General features: G+C 36.6%; 1 protein-coding gene across 4 annotated transcripts in view; it reads right to left on the bottom strand.

The window, feature by feature from the left end:
• MAK (male germ cell associated kinase) overlaps positions 1 to 22134 on the bottom strand; it is a 30096-nt gene that overhangs the window by 7867 nt on the left and 95 nt on the right. For 2 of the 4 annotated variants that reach the window (XM_083878432.1, XM_083878434.1), the window contains exons 1-12: positions 20578 to 21170; positions 16749 to 17085; positions 14976 to 15030; positions 13910 to 14031; positions 13201 to 13280; positions 11286 to 11418; positions 11023 to 11194; positions 6650 to 6817; positions 4594 to 4908; positions 3405 to 3595; positions 2740 to 2870; positions 608 to 739 (exon numbers count right to left, since the gene is read on the bottom strand). In XM_083878432.1, the coding sequence (XP_083734558.1) occupies positions 608 to 739; positions 2740 to 2870; positions 3405 to 3595; positions 4594 to 4908; positions 6650 to 6817; positions 11023 to 11194; positions 11286 to 11418; positions 13201 to 13280; positions 13910 to 14031; positions 14976 to 15030; positions 16749 to 16849 (1600 nt within the window). In that variant the 5' untranslated portion in view covers positions 16850 to 17085; positions 20578 to 21170. Of the gene's footprint in view, positions 1 to 607; positions 740 to 2739; positions 2871 to 3404; positions 3596 to 4593; positions 4909 to 6649; positions 6818 to 11022; positions 11195 to 11285; positions 11419 to 13200; positions 13281 to 13909; positions 14032 to 14975; positions 15031 to 16748; positions 17086 to 20577; positions 21171 to 22134 lie in introns of those variants that run through there. The other 2 variants (XM_083878433.1, XM_083878435.1) reach the window with 2 other exon arrangements.

Here is a 22134-nt window from a genome sequence, read left to right as displayed (position 1 = left end):
ACAGATCTCAGTCCAGAGTCTGATGCTTTCCTCAGTGAAATCTTAGATAAAGTGTTTAACTAGTGTTGGACTTCACTCTATAGAATGCTGATAAAGTGTTCTTCACAAAAACATAGTTTCACTGGAAGTTCCTTCCTGGAAATAAGGGGGCTTTTCTCGCAGCAAAGGATTTAGGACAAGGCCAGTAAATTGATAAAAGACATGTCTAAAATATTGGGCAGCACTTTTATTACATGAGCACACCATCCATGCTTTTGTTTTCATGGGTGAAACTGCTGTTTGATAGTGTTCCATGGCATTGGGAGCAGGCAGTAATGAGGCCAAACTACTTGCTTGAATATAGTAAAATAATGATCTCAGAGGATTATATAGAAAATTTATCTTGGGAGAACTTTATAAATAGGGGCTGGTCAATACCTTTTTAATGTTCTGAATGCAAAACACATCATATCACATATGAAAATGTTTTTTTAAGAGTCCTTCACTAAAGCAAGAGAAAAAGATCCTAGAATCTAAGCTTAACTTCAGAAGGTAAACCAGATGGTCTTAACTAAACTACTTAAAGTACGAGGAGATAAAATGTGACCATTTTCAATTACACTTTCACCTGTAGTATTTCTGCTGTAAGTCAGTCCTCCCCCAGCATTTGCCAGTGATTTAGCAAACAACTGGTTGTTCCAGCTTCCGTGTGATCCTTCCTTATTGACTGCTGCTAAAGAGACACTCTTTGGGTTTACACCTTAGGAAACAAATGATGGGAAATGTTATAAATACCAAATTTCAAACTTAATTCAACCAATAAATGGCACTTCTAGAACAGAAAACCAACTCTGAATCATTTGTCTTAAAATGCAAAACACCATTAATGTAGATTAACAATGTCCATTGATAAGATTTTTAAGCTGAACCATAGAAACCAGTGACACTAATTTAAGAACAATTCTCTTCATCCTTTCAAGAGAAGGTCTTTTAAAAGACTTTTTAGTATAGGTAGGTTAGCATAAGTAGTTAGTATAGTATAGTATAGTATAGTATAGTATAGTATAGTATAGTATAGTATAGGTTTCTGTAAAACCATAACCTCATAATTGATTTTTTTGTCTGTCAAAAAAGGAACACAAAAAAGGAAATTAAAAATATCTATCAAAACTTGGGGTTCCCAAGGCTGAAAATAAACTATTTATTCAAGAGTTAAGTTAAAAAGTAGGACAAAGCTTCTTGTTACTTCAGCATGTTACAAGCATTACAAGAGTTGATTGGATTAAACCACAAGAAAGCAGCTCCCAGATCTAGTGGTTGCAGAACTAAAGTAATATGGATAAATAACAACTATGTTCCTTGGACCTATTATTCCCCGAAATGTTGAAATTAATTCTTTTTTATATCTATGCCTTTGTCATTGAAAACCACGGAGACATTAGAATTGTGCTTAATAAAATATAACAGATGACTCTTCCATTTGTGTTACCTTTAGATAGAGAAGTTCCTTGCCTTTTTTTTTTTTTCTTTTCTTTTGGACTTAAATTGTTGCATCCCTGAGCATCCTATTTAACATTCAAGAACTGATTTCATATTCAGAAGTTGTAACTGCCCTAGTGAATTCCTGACAAATTAATCATAGGTTGTAACAAAACAACTTCCTGACAATGGGGAATTCCTCTGTGAGCCACCTAAATTCTCAAACGTGGATTATGGAAGTCATGATATAATTACTGTAATTGTACAAACCACCATGGTAACAAAAGATGCTAAGTGAGACATCAAGAAAATAATGTGCTTATAGAAATATTCAGAATACTAACTAAAGGAAACATTATCTTTGCTTTCTCCTTTCCATTCTCATTCCCAGTAATTAAATAATACCATGTTATTTTCCTGACAAAATCACCTGGATTTAGACTAAGATACCTATTTCTAAAGAAAGATGACTGCCTTGGGAAAGGAAGTGTGTGTGTGAATTCCTACCAGTGCCAGTAGATGGGTATTTCTAAACATTTTGTACAAGGAACTGGATAAACTGGTGTTTATCAGAACTTACAGTCAGAAAACCCCAAACATCCTAACACTGCAGAATTGGTAAATACGCTCTATATAAAATCATAGAATGGTTTGGGTTGGAAGAGACCTTAAAGACCATCTGGTTCCAATTGCCCTGCCATGAGCAGGGACACCTTCCACTTGACCAGGTTGCTCAGTGTTCCATCCAACCTGCCCTTGAACACTGCCAGGGATGGGGCATCCACAGGTCTTCTGGACAACCTGTCCAGTGCCTTACCACCCTCAGGGTAAAGAATTTCTTCTGTATATTTTTCTAAATTTCCCCTCTTTGCATTTGAATCCATTACTCCTAGTCCTATCACTACAGTCTTGATGAAAAAAATATATGTAGTTTCTTTAGTCCTCACATACACCTGCTTATAGATTAATCTTGGATTTCTCCTAGTAATCCAAGAGATGTTGCATTTATATTATTGAGGATATTTTATGTGTACTGGTCATAAGAGGGCCTGTGAACTTTTATGGTGTACAAGCAGTGCTGAGGTCCTGCCACATTTATGTAGCCAGGAACTGCTGCATAAATTGTGATTATGTTCTGGGAAAGGCATTTAGTCCAAAACTTGAAAATTTAGCCTGGTTATGAAAAATAAAACTATCCAGTGAGAAATCTAAAGCTTAAATGTACTGTATGTAGATTGTGCACAACTTGTATTTTCCATATGTACTGACTTTAAACCTTACCAGGCAGGTATCTTGATTGGTTTAGATAGTAATCTTTTGCTGATGTATTTGATCTTTCAGAATCATTTCTCATCAGAATCTTGTTTTCCCCTCCTGGCTGGATACAGAATGAAGCTTTTGGTTCTGGCACACTGAAAAATCAAAATTTTCAAACCATGTGACCAACAACTCCAGCTCAAAATACCACAATCTGACCTTAGCCTGAAGAATAGAGTGCTCTTCACTTATTCTACTTTTCTCAGTAGAATCTATTTCCACAAAGTCACAGTCAAACCTAACATCTCACCAGAGCCTGACCTGGGATTTGAAGAAAGAAGTGTATCAACACTACGGAATAAAAGCAAATGTGGGCAAATGGTAGAACATTGTACCATTTAACTGACAAAGGAAGTAATGTTAGTATGTCAAATTTTAGTAAAACATTTTCTTAAATACACAATGAACACCTGAACCACATAGTGCCTGAAAACAAATTTAATTCTGTTTGGATATTACTGCCACTATAACAACATAACACACAAAGCAGATTTGCTAATGCAATTCTTGGCATGCTTGCAGAATTTTGATGACTTGAATTTTAACAGACTTATCTTAATCAATTTATAAATCTACTTCTGGACACTGTTTACTAAAAGAAATTGTGATTTTATGATTTTTGGACCTACCTAAAAAGAAAATCCTTGTTTTTCTTTTCTTTCAACAGTGCAATGCTGGGCTTCTTTGAACATGATATTCCAAACTCAGGGTCATCCAAGTCATCCCAGCTATCCACAGCCTTTACCAAAGTCTGACCCCATCGTCTTCTGCAGGTTTTGGGACCTAGTACACCATTCAGAGGGCCACTAGCTGCTTGTTTCTATTTTAAATTAAAAGAAAATAAGAAAAAAACTAAAATAATAAAATAATTTAAAAAGCACTTTAATTCAATTCTAAAATGTTATATTTTGTATCTAACTCCTGACTACTGCTTACAGACTTTAAGGGAATTTTTCCCAGTGCGTTGTACCTGTTTTATAGTCTCATTAAGGACAAAACATAACAATAATGCAAGTATTTGGAGTGTAGTTCTTTTGGACTGTCATCCTTGAATTGTTTAAGTCTACGTGAGATAGTGAGGTTAACATTCTGTTTGCAGATCCAGTTCAATCACTATTTCTGGCATCTTGCTGAACTCATGCTCTGAACAGTGTCAAGAAATAGAGCACAGTGGTACAGAACACTGCTGTGCTCCCAAAGTAAATACAGCAGATGCAAGAAACTGGTCAGGGCTTTTCTTTAACATTCTGTTCCCATGAAATTACTTAATTTAAAAACTGTCCTTCTATCTATCATTTGCTTCCAAGTATTCTCTGAACACCTATTATTTTTAACATACTTTATACTGTAGTTCACTGAGTACAGGTCAAAAGCAAAGTGGAAGTTACGAACCAAAGTTTAAATTCATCTTCCTAAAAATCATAATTGCTAGATTCTTACAAGGTTAGGAACTGGATGAACCTTTCTGGGTACTTCCCTGCATGAGGCAAGTGAAATTCTTCCTTTCCACTTCTCTATTGTGTACTGACAGTATTGTTTTGAATTGTTTCTCAAAGGTCAATAAGTGACAACTGTTTCAACTCCATTACTGCATAAACACGTCACTGAGGGCTGTTATAAAAGAACATGGTTGTTACAAGCAATCTATTCTTCTGACTTGCTATAAAATTTTAATAAGCTGACAGTTATCTCAATTAGTCCCTAGTTACCTATCCGTATCTCCTCTAATAAAACATATGACAATTTTCAAGGCATGACTTGGCTGAACATACTAAGAACTTTTAATAAAATCATGTGTAGTTATTGAAGACAACTTACAGGTGGTGAGTTATTATTGATAACTGGAAAAAGTGGTTGTGACTGTGGTTGCTGCTGCTTTGGTACTTGCTGGTTAGCTGTATTCTGAGGCAACTGAATTTGCTGGAGAGGCTGGTGGTTAACCTTTGGCAAGGGCTGTGGCTGTGTTTTTTCAGGTAAATCAGGTGAAGACAGAGGTTCTGGCTTAGTTTCCAGTTTGGGTAAAGATGGCTTTGGCTCTGTTGGCTGAATCGGTTTAACAGGAGTCTGCTTCTCCAGATACTGTGGAGGAGGTCCTAAAATTTGGCCAACTTGAAAGTAAGGGTACTTCAAAGCCTGCAGAAGATATAACACACTAATTTTACTTCAAAATGTTGACTTTGGTAACCTCATCAAGGATTTAAGCAGGTTTCCGAAACATTTGAGCAAGCTTTACAGAACAGATGGAAGATTAATGCTTAATGAGATCATATGTAAAGTGTGTATTGAGAACTGGCAGTTGTATATTTCAAACTCTTCCCATCATAACTTCGTAAGAGTGATCCACTTGTACAAATGACAGCAGTCATATCCTTTTGTTCTCTTCTTTATTGCTAGGTGGAGTCTGTGTTTTGAGGTGCATTGTACATTTAACACCATTCTATATTTATACAGTAACAAATTTCCATTTTAAAAGGAGTAGTCTCCACTACCTTTACCACATGCTTTATTACATGCCTCCACTGCTGACTGTGTTTTGGCAACTCAGTGAATATACTGAGGTTTTTAATTAAAAACAAAACAAAACCCCCACAAGTGAGATGATTGCCATGTATGGGTTCTACAATTAGAGGATGTTAATGAACAAGGTTTCACTCCCATTTTTCTTATCACCAGCATTTGCTTTTCTTTAAAATACATTCCCTGTGCTTGCTGTGCCTTCATGGCGTTTATTAAGAAAATACAGCATCCATCTTAAGGCAGATGTTAATTTGATCCTTTCCTCTGACCTTTCCATGTCCTCTGCTAGATGCACAGCATGGACACACCTTAGTAACATACCTCCTCCTACATCAAAACAACCCTCTCTGTTAATCCTTCTGGGTAGGATCCTACTCTTTGTCAGTTCTCAAATACATGTTTTGCCTCAGCTGCTCTCAAGAATCGCTGCCTTTGAACACACTGCCATGTATATGCATTAAGCTCTTCCTTTTCACTGTGGATTATACAACTACTGCAGCTGCTTCCTTGATAACTCACCTAGGTAAAAGCTGGTTATTTGCTTTTATAAAGCACCATACAGTATTTTGTGTGGAGGTACACAGTACTGGACTACAGACAGATCTCCATCACTGTACAATAGACATGCTTTATAAAAAGAAGAGGAATGGTTGCTTTATTTGGTACCATCTGCTTAACTGCTTCTGAATCACTTATACTACATCTACCTGGGGTAACTTGCAATGTGTCCTTTATTTCCCAATTGTATTCCTCTTTTATACATTCTAAATAGGATTACATGAGGTATGAATAATACAAAAAAGAAAAAAAATACACAGGATGTAACTGTCTTCTGTCCTTGAAATACGTTTTTTTTGAAAATTAACTTGGAGAATAACTGTGACCTTTGTGTCCTATTGGCATGTTCTTCACAAAGCTCTTTCATTATCACTTAGTACAATTTACATTCCAAGTAAAAATAATCATTAGCTCTTCCATACTGCATTCCATCTGCGGCTTCACAAAAAGCAAAGTTTTCGGTACCTCCCTTTGTACAGATGGAGAGGAAAACAGAAGTGACTGATAGGCACAATTGAAACACTTGCACCTCAGCTACTTCTCTGTCCTGTACAGAGAGAATTTTAAGGTAAGCCAATACAGAAGACAACATTGCAGAAATAACTGAAGAGTTTCTGATGTCTGCTGAGCTACGTTTAGAACTTTCTCTTCTCACCACTTAGACTCATTCCCACCAAAGTATTCAAAATGAGATGTTTTTGCCCATCACTGTTATGACAATCAGTTGGCCTCTGTATCTACAGTTTTTTAACAATGCAAGAAAATTTAGTCTTATACTTAATCATTCATGTGCTCAGACCTGACTTGCTGTAGGTCTCTTCTTTGGATTCCAGTTCAGCATATCAGTCATAAGCTGTATTGCTTCATTGCTTGCATTTGGGATGAGAGTTTTTAGGCTTATAGGGACACATTGTGGGAAACGGAAATTCATGGCAGAAGCAAGGTGGTATCCTTCTGACCAGTCACTCTGTTTCAAAGGAAAGAAAAATCAGCACCAAAAAAGAACAAAGATGTATTTAGATAAAATTTAAGGCAGCTTGAGTCATGCTTGGTCTGCATGGCTCCTTCCTTCCTATATAGTTGAAAACAAGCATTTTCATGACATTTATTACAACACCAGTGAATGCAACATCAGTCTCCCATCAATCCTCCTGAAGTCTCCTGTAGCTAAAGGTGGAACTATCACCATGAATAACACATGTGGACAATTTCTATCCGAAGGAGACCAGAGTGCAGCAGTGCCAGTAATGGTACTGAACATCTGCCACAGAAATGGGCGCAGCAGCTGACTTCAACATGCCCTCTTTATGAAAAGACCAGAGGTGAGGCCCATGACAGTCAATGATTAAGTTACAACTACACAGTATTGCAACATTAAAAAAAAAAAAAAAAAAACAAAAAAACATAACCACCAGATAAGAACTTTTTTTTAAAGTGTTTAACTTTCCAAAAGTAAACTTTGAAGTCCTTCATTGCTTGGTAACTGCATTCTTGGAATACAGAATTATAGGATTATCAAAGACCTCAAGAGATCATTTACTCCACACCCTTGTCCTTTCCTGACAGGTGCTAAGTCTCAAAAAACTTCCAATTTCTCGCAATCAGTCAACACAGATTACTCCAGAGAGCAATCTCCTCAAGATTAGGAAAATGGAGGTTTCTCATACAAAAATAAATGGCCATTGTTTAATGTCCTGTCATCCACAGATATCAAGAAGGACTATCTGATTCTTCCCTCTAGAGTGGCCTTTTTGTACATTGGAAGGTGTATTTCTTTTCCTTTCTTCCAGTCTTTCTTTGCTTGGGTTTCTTTAGCCTGTAGAATTCCTAGGGTCTATGCTTTTTAAATTTTATTTCCTCTCTAGATACTGATTTTTCTCTCTTGAAAACAAAAACTCTAAACTGGATATAATATGGCAAGTGAAACAGAAAGATTAGTTCATATGTTAATGGGCAATACTCCTTTTTCTACACACTGGTATGGTATTTGTCTTTAGACATACAATACATTAAATAGCTCCTATGGCCTCTCCTACAGAAATCTTAGCTGGATGGTTATCCACAGCTATTTATGTAGCTGATTATTCCTGCCTAATTACAGCATTCTGTGCACTACTGAAAAAAATTCTTTAAAACTACATCTCTAATTATATATATATATAAAAACTTTCTAAATTCTATTCTTGTTTTCTAACATAATTCTTCTCAGCCTGCCATCTACTAGTTGAAGTAGCAAAATCTACACTACCAAACGGCCTTCAATACAATTGAAAACATTTCATCAGATGCAGAACCACTTGAGTTCTGTTCAATTCATCTTTTGAGTAAGAGCCAGTGAAGCTTTGTCTCTGTGTGTGTCTTTCCAAACCGGAATGCTCTTATCAGGCAGTTTGTATGTAACTATGCTGATGAAAATGCTATGAGGGACAGCATCAGAAAGCTTACTGAAGACAAGGTATGACATTTGTGCTTTTCCTTTATCCACCAAGTTTATTACACTGCTACAGGGCAAACTGGACTGATTTGATACAATTTGGTCTTAAGATACCACAATAGCCATTATTCATCTTTTAATGTACAACAGTTTTAGCTCTATTAGCACAATCTGTGGTAACAAAAAAGCTCAAATATAATTATAAATCATGCTTAAAATATGTCTCAAGATTTCAAGTGACTTCCTCTTTCATCTCAGAGAACAGTTTGTTCATTTAAATCAATGGAGAAAGACTTCCCTCCTTCACTGCATTGCCCTTCTTTATTGAGTTTGGTGGCATTCTGTATTCTAGAAGTAAAGGAACAGTTTACAATGAAGTACCAAGGGCTGCATGTTGAATTGATGAAACATAGGGATAAGGTGAAAACAGTACAAGAGCGCAAAACTGAAAAATAAACTTATATTTATTAAAAAAAATTGCAATAATTTAAAGCGCCATCGCCAACCTTCAGCTAATGAAAATGCATTTTATTAATCTCTGCTATTGAGATTGTCATCAATTTTTTCATTAAATTCACATAGTACAAGGTGATACAAGTACCACTGCCAATACTTGAATGGTGCAATTTAAACTACTTATGAAATAAATAAAGCAACTTAATTCATAAAATAAAACAAAATCGTTGCCTGCCACTGTTTAAAACACCTAGAATCACAGAAGTCATTAGTGTGTTGTTATGGACTTAAGCACAGGAAGGTAAACTGGACTGAAGATAGCTTCTGGGCATAATTCCTGTAATTTATTATTGCAGGATAACAGAATAAATGAAAATGCACATCTAAAAAAATAATGTTTGTAAAACTATCTGCAAAAAGACTATTAAAATAACTAACGTTTTTCAGAATGTAAGTACTTGTAACAAATGCATTATTTGTTGTGGTAGTTCCTGTCATAATATTTAAGTACTCCTTTTACACAGCAATGTCCCTGAAGAATGCCTTAGCATTGTTGTAAGTAGAGAAAATTCCCAAGTCTGCCCAGCAGATGACAGGGCCACAAAATAATTAATTAGTTTCCTGATCCTACAGGGCTGACTTACAATGTCCTTAACTGTTAAGGTCTTTAGAGAAAGCTACAGTTCTCTCTGGAATACTGAGCTGGTAATGCTCCCTGCTTTCCCAAGCAATAAGTTTTCTAGTCAGGGAATGACAGACTCTAAACAGTCTCAATTTGCTTCTCTTAGTCCCTTGTAAGGTTAGAGAAAAAACACAGCAGTCAGCTCAGTGCTGCTGTGTGACTGCATGCAGTGAAAACCTCTCTCTGATCTCTCTGCACTTCAGAGCTTCTTTATGCTGTACATTAAAAATATTTCAGAAGCCAGCATGGTGCTGTCTTTCAGATATTCTTCATATACATCAAAATGTTCCACTTACTATCCTAGATTTGTAATCTGCTTAAGAAAGTTCATACCTGCATTTGAAAACTCAAGTCTTAAAATACTGCTCCTATTGCACATTATTCCTGAGGCACAGCTCTGTCATGGCAAGCACTGTTTTACACATCCTACCAATTTTCACTGAGTCCTCCTGACTCAGTTTTCAGTTCCACAACATATCATCTACAACTCTCCACCTGACCTTTTCCTCTTTGCTCTCTCATGAGTTTGCACCTGTTTCTCAGTTTGTTCTCTCGGATATTTTCCCACCACTTCAAGCTCCACATGTTCCTTAGCTAAGCTTAATCTATTTCTGTTTTAAGTTTTCTGTTCCTTACTTCTCTATTGATAACAGCTCCTTTACTGGACAAGAATTCTACTGTATTTTATATAAGTAGAAAACTAATGAAACTAATGTTTCTCTCTCCACCCTTAGGTTTTTCAGATCTAGGGGGACTGTGTTTGGTCAGTTATTTCACCAAGTTCTATTTGTGCCCATAAAATACTGATATCCATCTGCCATTTCTTGCTTTAGTCTACAAAAATATTTAATAGCATACAGTCTTTGTTTTCAGTTCATTCAAAATTTTGAAGGTAACCTTATTTTTTTCTTCCATCCATTTACTGAAACAACTTTTAAACTGAATATAATTGCATCCATTTTTATATGCACTACCCAAACCTTTCGTATAATTTTAAATAGTATTTAGCTTATCCAGAAATTAAGCAAAAAGAATTGTTTCCTCTCTAAAATACTGCATGTTTTCCCTCTATTACTTCTTATTGCTAATAATATTTATGAGACATCTGTGTTTGAGATTAAATGTTTCTTTTATACTTTAAAAATAAGAAAAGTTTAATATGTCTTATTTATGGTAACTTTTACAAGCTCCAAATTCTGTGTGCCAGCACAGAAGCATTGCACTTTTGGGAAGGGAAAGCAAATTGGCTCTGGTAAATTAAATCCTAGGAGACTTCTGATTTGTTTTCCATTATGAATAGCTTTAAATAACTAATTTAAACAATTTTATCTGGCTTTCATCAGAGGAGAGCAAGGCTTCACATAATGGTATGATATACAACAGATACAACAAAAGACCAGCATTACATGCCTTAATGGCAGCTGAAAAGAAATACAGTTGAGCAAACAGTAAGTCTGCAGGAAACTTATTGAAACAATAATTCAATGTGTATGTTCTGAAAGATAACATCGGTATATCTGAAAGATAACTAAATATTTTGTAATAATTTGATTTAATTTTTTCTTTGTAATAAAATTGTGTGAGGTTTTTAAAGCCTTACCTTCTTTGGAGTCCCTAGGACTTGGCAAATTTTGAAGATTTCATCTACTTCACTTGTGCCTGGGAAGAGAGGTCTGAGTGTGTATAACTCAGCCATTATGCTGCCAACTGCCCAGATATCAATAGGTGAGCTATAGACAGAAGATCTCAGCAAAACCTCAGGAGCACGGTACCTGTGAGGATGGGAGGAAGTAATAAACAAATTAAAATGCTCCCAGGAAGGTAATTAGTTAAGCTAATGTATTAAATTCTCAATATACTTACCACCTGGTAGAAACATAATCTGTGTAAGGTGGCTGAGATCTTAGTTCTCTAGCCAACCCAAAATCAGCAATTTTCACAAGCTCTGGTCCACTACAGAGAAGGTTTTCAGGCTTCATATCCCTATGAAAATATCCTGTAGAAAACCAAACAGAAAAGAATCACAAATTCTCACAGAATCCCTTCTTCAGCAGCAACTTCTAATAGGAGTAATCCAGTATTTACTTTGGGATGTTTTGGAATAATATAGCGGTTTTCAGTCTTTTTTCTTTTATATATTTTTTTAATTCAACATACAATAATTGGAACCTTCCCCCAACAAATGCACACATCTTCCCTCCAGTGATTATTACACCAAGTGTTCTTAAATCAGCAAATGTAAACTGTCATTAGCACACTAAGGAAAATGAATTGGCTGGCAGCAACATCAAGTAAAAAAAAAAATTTCAGAATGAAATCTTTTGCAAAAACTACAGCTGCTTTGTCAGTTTTGGATAATGGAAAACTGAGCATCTGACACACTTACCTGATTCATAAAATTGATTGCATGAGTTTTAGCTAGTTATTTATCATTGTGACAACAATTTGGAGATACAGACATCCAAAGGATATCCAAATCCTGCTCAGAAATGCTAATATTAGTAATGCAGGCACATAAAGCTGCTTCAATGCTTGCTGTTGGCTTAGGGACCTCTATACCTGGGCAGTGGTTACATCACTAAGCAAATTAATTCTGCTGTTTAATTGGAACACCCAATTTGTTATGTTATACATGAATTTGATTGAAATCTACTTGCTAGAATAAAGCACTGAATTTCTGCATGCATAAATTGAAAACAACTGTAAGAAATTGGCTGAAATTATTACAGTGAAATGTAAATGTTCAAATTTATCATACCTGGTATTCCCTTATACATTTATGGTCAAATCAAGATATTAATATTTTAAGTAAATATTGGAAGATTTTCTTAAAATCTAATTTTCTCATTTATTTCACAGAGAAATGAGGATGCTAATAATCAGAGAACAGTATATAATCCTGATCAGAAGGACAAGAAAATGTCAATTTCTAAGTATTTGATAATACTGAACAGAACTAATGATTCATTTAGTTCACCAACAGGCCTCTTCAGGGTACATCGAAAGCAAATCAAACCTCACTAGAAACACTTTCTTATTCTATTTTCAGCTAATGTTTTATTGTCTTTGGAAAGTTTTAAGGATACCAATGTGATGTGAAGAACAACTACAAAATAAAAAAGTTGAGCATGAGAGTAAATTACTACCTTTTTAAGTGCAAAGTGGGTTGATGCCAGTATTTCAGAGTACAGTTTGCAGACAGATATTAAACATGAGCATTAGGAGTTTTGCAAACACTGTGAAACTTTTTATTGCTGTCAGCAAACCTCATCCCTTATTTATTTAGGCTGTTTGTGTAATTCCTAGAAACATCCCACCTACTTAAATATTTAAATTCAGGTTGTATTTGATAAGGATACTGTTTGAATTTCTTAGTGAACAAGTTATTTTAGTATTTTTTTACACGTAGAGTACCATATTAGTTACAGTATCTCAACACAAGAGTGTTGATGTATCAACGCTCCTTGATTAGATCTTTTTGAGGAAGCAGAAGTTTCTCTAGTTTGTTTATTCATCTGCTAACTAAAGTAGAAAAACTACTGCACAGTGTATGAACAACATCCAATGCTTCCCAAGGGAAAGAGGAAAATCCAATTATAGGAAAACAAAGAGTAACTTCAGGCAAAGTTTAAAACGGCACCACACTTGAAACAGGTAACCATGATTTTATCAGAGATGATTAATAGCCCTTGCTAGGTTATTTTATTAACATTATTTCTGTGCATGATCTTATTTCCTAAAAAAAAGTGCTACAGTTAAATTCTAATAGGAAACCTACCGTGTTTGTGGATGAAAGCCAGCCCTTGCAATATCTGATACATCATGTTTCTGATGACTGACTCAGGGAAAAACTTGTTTCTGTGAAGAAACAGGGTAAAAACTTACAACCCAAGAGCTTGGCACATTAGGAGATAAAAGTGCATGACAAAGACTGAAGGAAACCCACACTGAAGACAAAACAATTCAAAGGAAAATGTTACTGAAAAGGCAAGTCCTATTCCAAAGTCCACCCTGGAAGCCTTGCTAAGAACTGTTTGTCCAAGATTGCAACATCAGAGGTAGCCTATATACAGGCCATCCTTACAAGGATGCAAGCATATACCATCTCCACCTTCAGGCAAACCCATGAGCAAAAGTAGCAGGAACAGTGTTCACCCAATCCTTCATACATTAAAATGAAGGTTAGTGAAGAAAAAAAATCCAAAACACAATTATTTGGAATTTCTCTCATGGCTCTGCACAAAGGCATGCAAACTCTCCTCTTAACAGGTGATCAAACTTCTTTCCAAAAGCACTACAAGACACAATGTTGTAAAAGAGCAATGCAGAATTCTACCCTCAGATAAGCAGGTGCAGAAACTCCTGTTCACATCAATGGGGCTACAGGAAGAGCCAAAACCAGAAATCCCAAAGTGTTCTTCAAGGTAGTATGAGAATCATTAAATAAAGCATGACAGCACACTACTTGTCTGCAAAAAGAGACATACCTATCCTTCATTAGCTGATAGAGATTCTCCTTCATGTATTCAAATACAAAGTAAAGGTGGTCATTTTCTCGTATGACTTCTTTCAATTTTATTACATTGGCATGGTTTAGCTTCTTCAGAGACTGCAACAGAGCAAAATACGGCTTCAGATAACCCCATAGTGACCCTGATTCCTTACCAGAACTAAATTTTTAATATGTAAGTTTCTAGCATAGAATCCACACAATATATTCATATGATACCCCATTATTTATCTTGTAACCTGTTTTAAAGAGGAACAACCCAGAAGTTCAAATAAATTTCAAATTAAAAGCAACAACTATATTAATAGTAGTTTAAACCTATTTCTAGGGATTATCTCAGAGCTGGGGCAAAGATTAGCACAAAAACCTAATTCCCTACAACAAAAGACAAATCTGAAACTGTAAGAGCTCTTGCTCGCTGAACTGAATAAGAAAACCCACTTTTTTTTTTTTTTTCCCCTCCTTCTTTTTGGCATGAAACTTTCATGAAGAAGGATTCTCTTACAGATGTTAGTTTTGGCCATATTGATTTGTGTGTATTCTCCAATAAGTTAAATCTAAAGCCCTTTAGTAGGGAGTTTGGTATATACAGAAAATCAGATGCCCAAAACATGGAATTATTTGGAATTTAAGCCCATGTTTTCAAGTCTTATTCTATCACTTGGATAGCCAAAACTCCCAGAGCTTTCTACAGATGTCCCAAACACAAATATGGAATGGATACACAGCTAGAAATCTGGAAGTAAAATAAAAGAGGAGGTTGGTAAACCACAGAAATATACACATACAAAATCAAATTTTTTTCCTGTCTCAAAGATAAGAGGCTTGGCTATGAGACATGGCCACTGCTTGAGAATAGTGGGATGTTCCACAAATCAGCAGGACCTCTAAGAGTGCCAGCAGCCCACGGTTTTATGAAATCTGTCAGCATTTAAGGAGTTCACAGAGTTTGGCCTTATGCTTGGACATGGTAGCTGCCCTTTTCCTTCACACAAGCCTAACCAGACACTCATTTTTAAATGTGGTATGTTCACCACCTTTACCTTGACTTCTCTCAAATTCATACATTCATCCCATGAATAGAACTTTCTTTTCATTCTGAAAAAAAGTCCAAGATAAAGTATTTTTAGTGAACAGTACAGAATGCTTTTAGAATTAGAAAACCTAAATGATAATTTCTAAGACTAGCATTATCTATATTTTGAACTCAATTTAAAACATTCTAGTATACCCATCAGCAATATAATTAAAAACCAAGTCAATACTTAGAACTGCTAAAATTTTACAGTGATTAATCATCAAACACTGAAACGTATTTTTTGAAGAGTACAGCCAGAGACCACTACACCAGAGTAAAGGGACATAAAACCCCTTTGTATCATTTGAATTGTGTTTTTAATAATAAAGTAAGCAACAATGATATAACAATAATAAAGTAAGCAACATGCACATATAACATGGAAAATCATGTCCTTATGCATAAGTTGTATATTCTAGGAAAATAAAAAAAAATAAAGTTTTGAAATCTACAAAACATCTGGACTGCTTTCTATTATAATTAAGCATCTGACTTCATCAGTCATTTTAACAATCTGTTCCAAGATATTAGTTAAAACAAAACAAAAGTTTCATTTTTTTTCAATCAACATCATAGCTTCGAAACTAATTGTTATACATAACAGTGTAATACATTTATTTGTAAGTCCTGCATAAATCCAAATGTGGACATTTGGTGTTGCTAAATCTCAGGATGAAGTTGTGAATATCATTGCTGTGTTTTGGTAAAGTTTTAGCACCTAAAGTGAAGAAATTTAAACCTAAGATTTTAATTTAAAATAAAAGTATTTTCAAGCAAAACTGTGCCCTCTCAAATCTCAAACTTAAAAATCACACAACAGAACTCCAAATCCTGAAACTGCAAGAATGAATCACTTCCCACAAAACGCTGTTCCTTTTGCTAAAAATAATTAAAATAATCAATTGGAGAATCTTTCATTAGCTTACATTACTATAAACTTCAGTAACAGTACCAGCAAAATATGGTGAAACCTGAAATTCTCAGAAATTCTTAAAGAAAAAGTCAATCAATTATATTACAATTATCTTACTGCAGTAAATCCATAAATGAGAAAAAAAAATCTGAGCAAGATACAATTTCTGGTATTTCAACTTATACTTTATATCCTGCTTGCAATTCTCTAGGAATACAAGGGGAACTTCCCTACACCTTGAGTAGAGTTTTTCTTGTTTTGTAATCATCTTTTCAGGCAAGTATGACAGTGCTCTTGATTACACAGAACACAGGTTTATTAGAGCCAAGGAGACAGCCTTTATTTACCTGACCAGATTGTAACTGTTGTTTATCACTGTAGCAACACACGGAACTTAATGCAGTACTTAGAAAGACTTGGGGGGCTGGGATGGAATTTCAAATCTACCTGTTAAGATTGCTATTCCTGCAATTCATATAAATAAACTCCCTAATTAATCCCATTCACTTTTGCTTCTCCTTTGGTGCTGGCCAAACAACATTTTTGGAAGGAAGCATGTTCAAACTGAACAAAAGCAGTATGCAATTTTACAAGCCAACGTAAATCAGTAAATTAAACTGACCTGTCTCCCTATTGATCAGTTACCAGGAATGTGAATCACAATCACCTTGTTAAACATCTTAATTAAAAAAAATTTTTTCTTATCTTAATTTCCTTTTAAAATTAGACTTTTTTCTATTCTACAGAAATGGAAGACAACAATAAAGTCAAAAGTGAAAATCTAAGACTTTGCAAGCACCTTTACTGAATTGAGATGCTACATACCTTTTGATAGCCACAAGTTCTCCTGACTCATTGCTCTTCCCCATCAGCACACTGCCATAGGTGCCATCACCCAGTTGTTTCATAATTGTGTAACGATTCATTTTTTTTATGACTTAGACAGCCAAAAGCTTATGAAATGCTAAATGTCTTCTGTTTCATTAAAGAGTTCTGTGCTCTTTGATTTTCTTAAGAGAAATCTTCTCCCAGACTGCTTTATGTGGTGAATGTTTCTCATAACTGAGCAGGATATTCACTGCTTTCTTCCAAACTGTAGCTGCTTTGAGATCCAGTTACAAAGAATGGGAGACAGAAGAACATGGTGATTCTCACATGGATCCTTAAAAAACAAACAAATAAACAAACAAACGACTAGGTAGTTTTACAGTATTTTAGGAAAGACACACTCTACTATTTTTATCAAACAGTAACACCTCCAGAACCATATGTGCTCTTTAAATAGACTTAAATGTAATTAGTTCCTGTAAATTTTTCAAACCACAGAAGGTGCCTACTGTACAATTAGGGTTAGAGCAAGCAGAGACTGGAGAGTCAAGGTTACTGTCATAATTCCCTAGAACCAGTGAAGTGTTTTGAAAGCTGGTGTATTCTGATGGAAGCCCTTACTCTGAATTTGCAGACAGCAGCAACTTCTTAAACTATAACAAAGGCATGGCTGAAGTTTTTGGAAATGGTAAGCACACAAATTTTGCACAGGGTGCCATGGCAAACTTAGGGTCTGAACACTGTGTTTTGGATTGGTAATGCAAGCAGGCTTTATATGTTTAAAGGTTAGTGAGGAAGGGAGGTAAAGCAGCAAGATAACCACTACATTCTTCACCACCATAAACTGATTTGTTATAAAAGTACATGGACATCTTGCTCTGAAGTTCACATACTTCTTAAGCACAGTAATGGCTGAAGATTTAAGAGTTAATCCCTTCAGTTTTACAAGGCTTGCAGAGAGAAGCACAGAGCTTACATGCACTGGTATGGAAGATTAAATCTGAATTGTCATTTGGAAAAGAATCCATATTGAACAATGTCGAATCATCACATTTGAATCCATGCAAATATTAACTTGAATCCAAATCCAAGTTTGAATCTTAGCCCCAGTTTCCATTACACACAATACTATCTGTCCCCAGCGCTTCAGATGAAGGCCAGTTATCTGATGTTAAGCACTTACACAAACTCACAGGAGTCACCCACTTATTTATGCAGAACTAGGAAAAACTAGCAACCTCTCATTGTACCCTTTACTCACTGTAATCCAAATGCTAATACACAAATACTCAATGTTAACTGAATAACAGCATTCTCTACCTTTTGCCTCTGCTGTCTGAAAATGCAATACAAACTCAAATCAATGGAGCACACCGTCAGTCTACCTTTATAGGAGATGGAGAATTCAGCATGCAACTCTCTAGTCCTTATCCTTATGCCAGAATTAGCTACAGTCTGGTCTGTTCAAACAGATTAAGACACTCTGAATCAGCTGATAACAAGACTCAGGCTTGAGATTCACAGACCTGGAAAATAACAATAAAACTGGCCTCTCAAGGAGTGTGAAATAAACATCCTCAAGCAGAGTAGCCTTCTGTGTAAAGGAAACAGCTGCCTGGACAAAAGACCGATGTTTCTAAGCTGTTCTTAGTTGAAATGCTGCTTCCTCAAAGTCAACACACAGAGTGTTACTCCCTGTTGTTTCTGTTACCAGGAACGAATCTCACATCACCTGTCAACATGCCAGTAACAAGTGGCCTAGTGGACATCTCAATTTATAATCTTTGCACCAGGCAATCTTCATTTTGTCAAGGGAAGTTACAAAGAAATTTTCTTCCACACCCATCTACACCTCCCCACCCCTAAAGCCACAGCTATAGTGAAATAAGATTTCTGGTTAATAGCATATTCTGAAAGAAACCTAAAACTCAGATTTAACAAAAAGTAATACAGACATCTCAAGTTATGACGAGATTTTAAATCGGACTTTCATATATTTAAGCAAATTGTTTTTCCCGGAGTTCAGCTTTGCATCTTATTCCCCAAAATGCCTGCATGCTCTCTAGTCTTTAACACAATCAATAATGCCTTTTTACAACAAGGCTACTTGTTGACTGTGGTAATAAACAGACGATCAAGTGTGTTTACTCCAAGTTAAGATACATTCTGCATACACATCTTGCAAGTTGTCAATGATTACCTCTATGTACATATTAAAAATCAAACCAACACAAAAACCTTGAGGACATTCTTATACTCCTTTTAAAACACGGGATCACATCTAATATGTGTGCATTTTATGTATAGATGTACACAGGGATATCATGTGAAGTGAAATGTAACAAGTTTTGGGTGCTTGTGTTTCTCTGTTTCAACAAATATCATTGTGCATTGTTTAAAGTATGGGGGTTTTTTTGAGGGGATTCAGCAATATCTGCCACAGATGGCCCTAGCTTGAACTCGCAGAGTTACATGAAAAACTTGGAGAATTTGCATGCATTTCATGCTCAACTTTTTGCTCCCTAACAAAGTGGACCAAAAACAACATGAGGAAAACTTATATTTGCAACAAACAGAACAAGCTCTAGACACAAACTTCAAGTTTTGGCCTTTAAATCATCTATTTTTGGTGCCTAAATCCTATCAGCTTTCCAAGTAATTCTCATTGGAGTATATACTAATCATATGCTTTCACAATTATTCCTTTTGTTCAATTATATTTTGGCATGTGCAATCAAAACAACTTCACATAAAGTGTTCCTTCCCTCCAGAAATTCTGTGTAATACAATACATCAGAGACCTAATTATTCATTTTGTCTGTTCTGTAATATATATTTTATTGCTGTACTCTTTTTCTGCTCTATACTTTAATTTTTAGGGTACGAAAACCTGATCAAGTAAAGCACAGAAAAGTCAGTGCATTCCTTCAGTGATCAGCTGGAAGTGTCAAATCCACTCCATGGAAATGCACAAAACACAGTGTGAAAACCACGTAGGCTGATAACAATGTCTGTGTACCATCACACCTACCCCACACTGACATGTACTGCAATTACAGAGCATGATAATTAGAACATAAATCCTCCAGAGATTCACATTTCACTACAACAGACTCCTGCATGCTTTGTACTTTACACCACCCATACCCAGCTCAGGTGTGCAATTTTTTCCTCAGTGGTCTATCTGTATTTTCTCTTTCAAATCTGCAGTTCAGTTTTGCCTTTTGTACCTGAGGAAAGCAAGGGCCCAATCTAGCTTTTCTGGTTAAAACAAGCCTTTGGAGTGGCCTTTTTTGTACTAATGCTTATATGATATTATTTCCTCAGAGATGCAAATCTCTAAAATGTAAAATTGTCACAACAGCTACCAAACAGACAAGAGAAATCCTAGTCTAAACAACAGCTTGTTCAATACTCTTAATGACATACTACACATAATCTCTTTACACAGGATTAAGGAAAGATTAAAGCCAGGGACAAATAGAGGACAAAATACAATAGCTTGACAGAATCTGTAATTTGTGTAAATTTAGCACATCTGAACAAGTACTAGAGAATTGAAACAAATCATCACTTTTACTGTATTACTGGTGTTTAAAGTACTAGCAGCAATTTCATTTTAATTTAGATGCCTGAATTTCATTTCAAAATGTAATGAATAGCAGCAAATCACCTACATTTCTTATAAACAGATATCAGGCTTTACGAAGAGTTCTACATTTGCATCCTAAACAAACTACTCTCAAATAAATAGAAACTAGGATATATGACCCAGTAAGACCTCCCACTCAGAGAAGCAAAACACCCACAACCAAATTTTACCAACCTGTTTGCAGTAACTGATGAAATCATCAAAACTGTTTGCACAGCACGGAGCTGTTCTGTGGCAGTACTGCACACCATAGAATGTAGGCTGATATAGATTTTAAAAGTTAAAAAAACCCCAAAAAAAACCCCAAAAAACCAACAAAAACAACCAAACCAAATCCAACCACAAAACAACAAACTAATTTTGCTACAAGAACCTCCTTGGTAGTGACTGTTTAATACTGAAGCTGCCAGTAATCAGGTCCCACGACAGGTAGATCCAGTTCTTGAGATTAACCTCAAATCCATTACCCTAATCAATGACCAGCAGTTATTTAAAAGCATGAGGCTCAGCTGCAAGAAAAAAGTCAGTAACATGGACAGTGCTTTGAAACAGACTGCCTTAATTCTTCTTATAAAGTCCAATTAAAAATCTAATATATTGTTCCACTTGTGTGTATCAGGCATTCAGGATGGGGCATAATCACATCAAGAACTCCAGTTTTCTCTAAGTATTTTCCCCTGTTTTGTTCCAAACTGGCTTTGGTTTCAAACCAAAATTATTCACACCAACTTTTTCAGCAGATTACCACCAGGCCAGCACGGTTACCTCTTCCTGCCTCCATGAAATCCCTCCCCACAATGCAGTACAGCAAGTTTCAGGATAACAATGGTTTCAGTGCTGCTGGAACTTCAAGTCTCCAGTTTTGGGCAGTGTCTAGAAGAAACATGAACCGCTCATCTTTCAGCACATGCACCACTGTAAGTTTCCATAAAACACAGAATTATTATGGTCGGAAGGGACCTCTGGAGATCATCTAATCCAACTCCCATCAAGGCAGGGTCACCTAGAGCAGGTGACACAGCAACACATCCAGGTGGGTTTTGAATGTCTCCAGACAGGGAGACTCCACAACCTCCCTGGGCAGCCTGTTCCAGTGCTCTGCCACCCTCAGTGTAAAGTTCTTCCTCATGCTGAGGTGGAACTTTTCATGTTTCAGTTTATGGCCATTGCTCCTCATCCTGTCACTGGGCACCACTGAAAAGAGTCTGGCACCGTCCTCTTGGCACCTGCCTTTGAGATAATCACACGCACTAATGAGATCCCCTCTCAGTCTTGGGAATGGAAACAAACGCTTGTTTCCATTCCAGTTCCCCCTGGCGACACTCAGTCCCTCCCAGGCGTGCCCAGGTGCCTTCCCGAGCACCCGCAGCGCCGAGGAGAGCAGGGTATTCCTGCCTGGGCTGTGACACTCGGCACCGCCCGCCCGGCCAGCTTCACCCCGTGCTGCTAAATACAACTTCACCTCCTCTCATTACCCGCGGGCGTCTCAGGCCGCCAAGGCCCGGCTCTACCCTACCGAAGCCAAAACAGGCAGGGACCGCGTCCCCACAGCGCCGCGCTGCAGCGGGGCAGCCCCACACCCGAGTTCCCCTCACTGGCGACCCGAACCGCGCCGGGGGCCGGCAGCAGCCCGGCCCGCCTCTTTAGGAGCGGAGCTGCGAAGGCTCCCGCAGCCCAACCCAGCACCTCCTCCGTGCGGGGAGGACCCCAGAGAGGCCCAGCCCCCGGGGC

Source organism: Zosterops lateralis (genome assembly GCF_965231275.1).
Source record: "Zosterops lateralis genome assembly, chromosome: 1".
Lineage (NCBI taxonomy): Eukaryota > Metazoa > Chordata > Aves > Passeriformes > Zosteropidae > Zosterops > Zosterops lateralis.
This window is presented reverse-complemented; position numbering and strand designations above follow the sequence as displayed.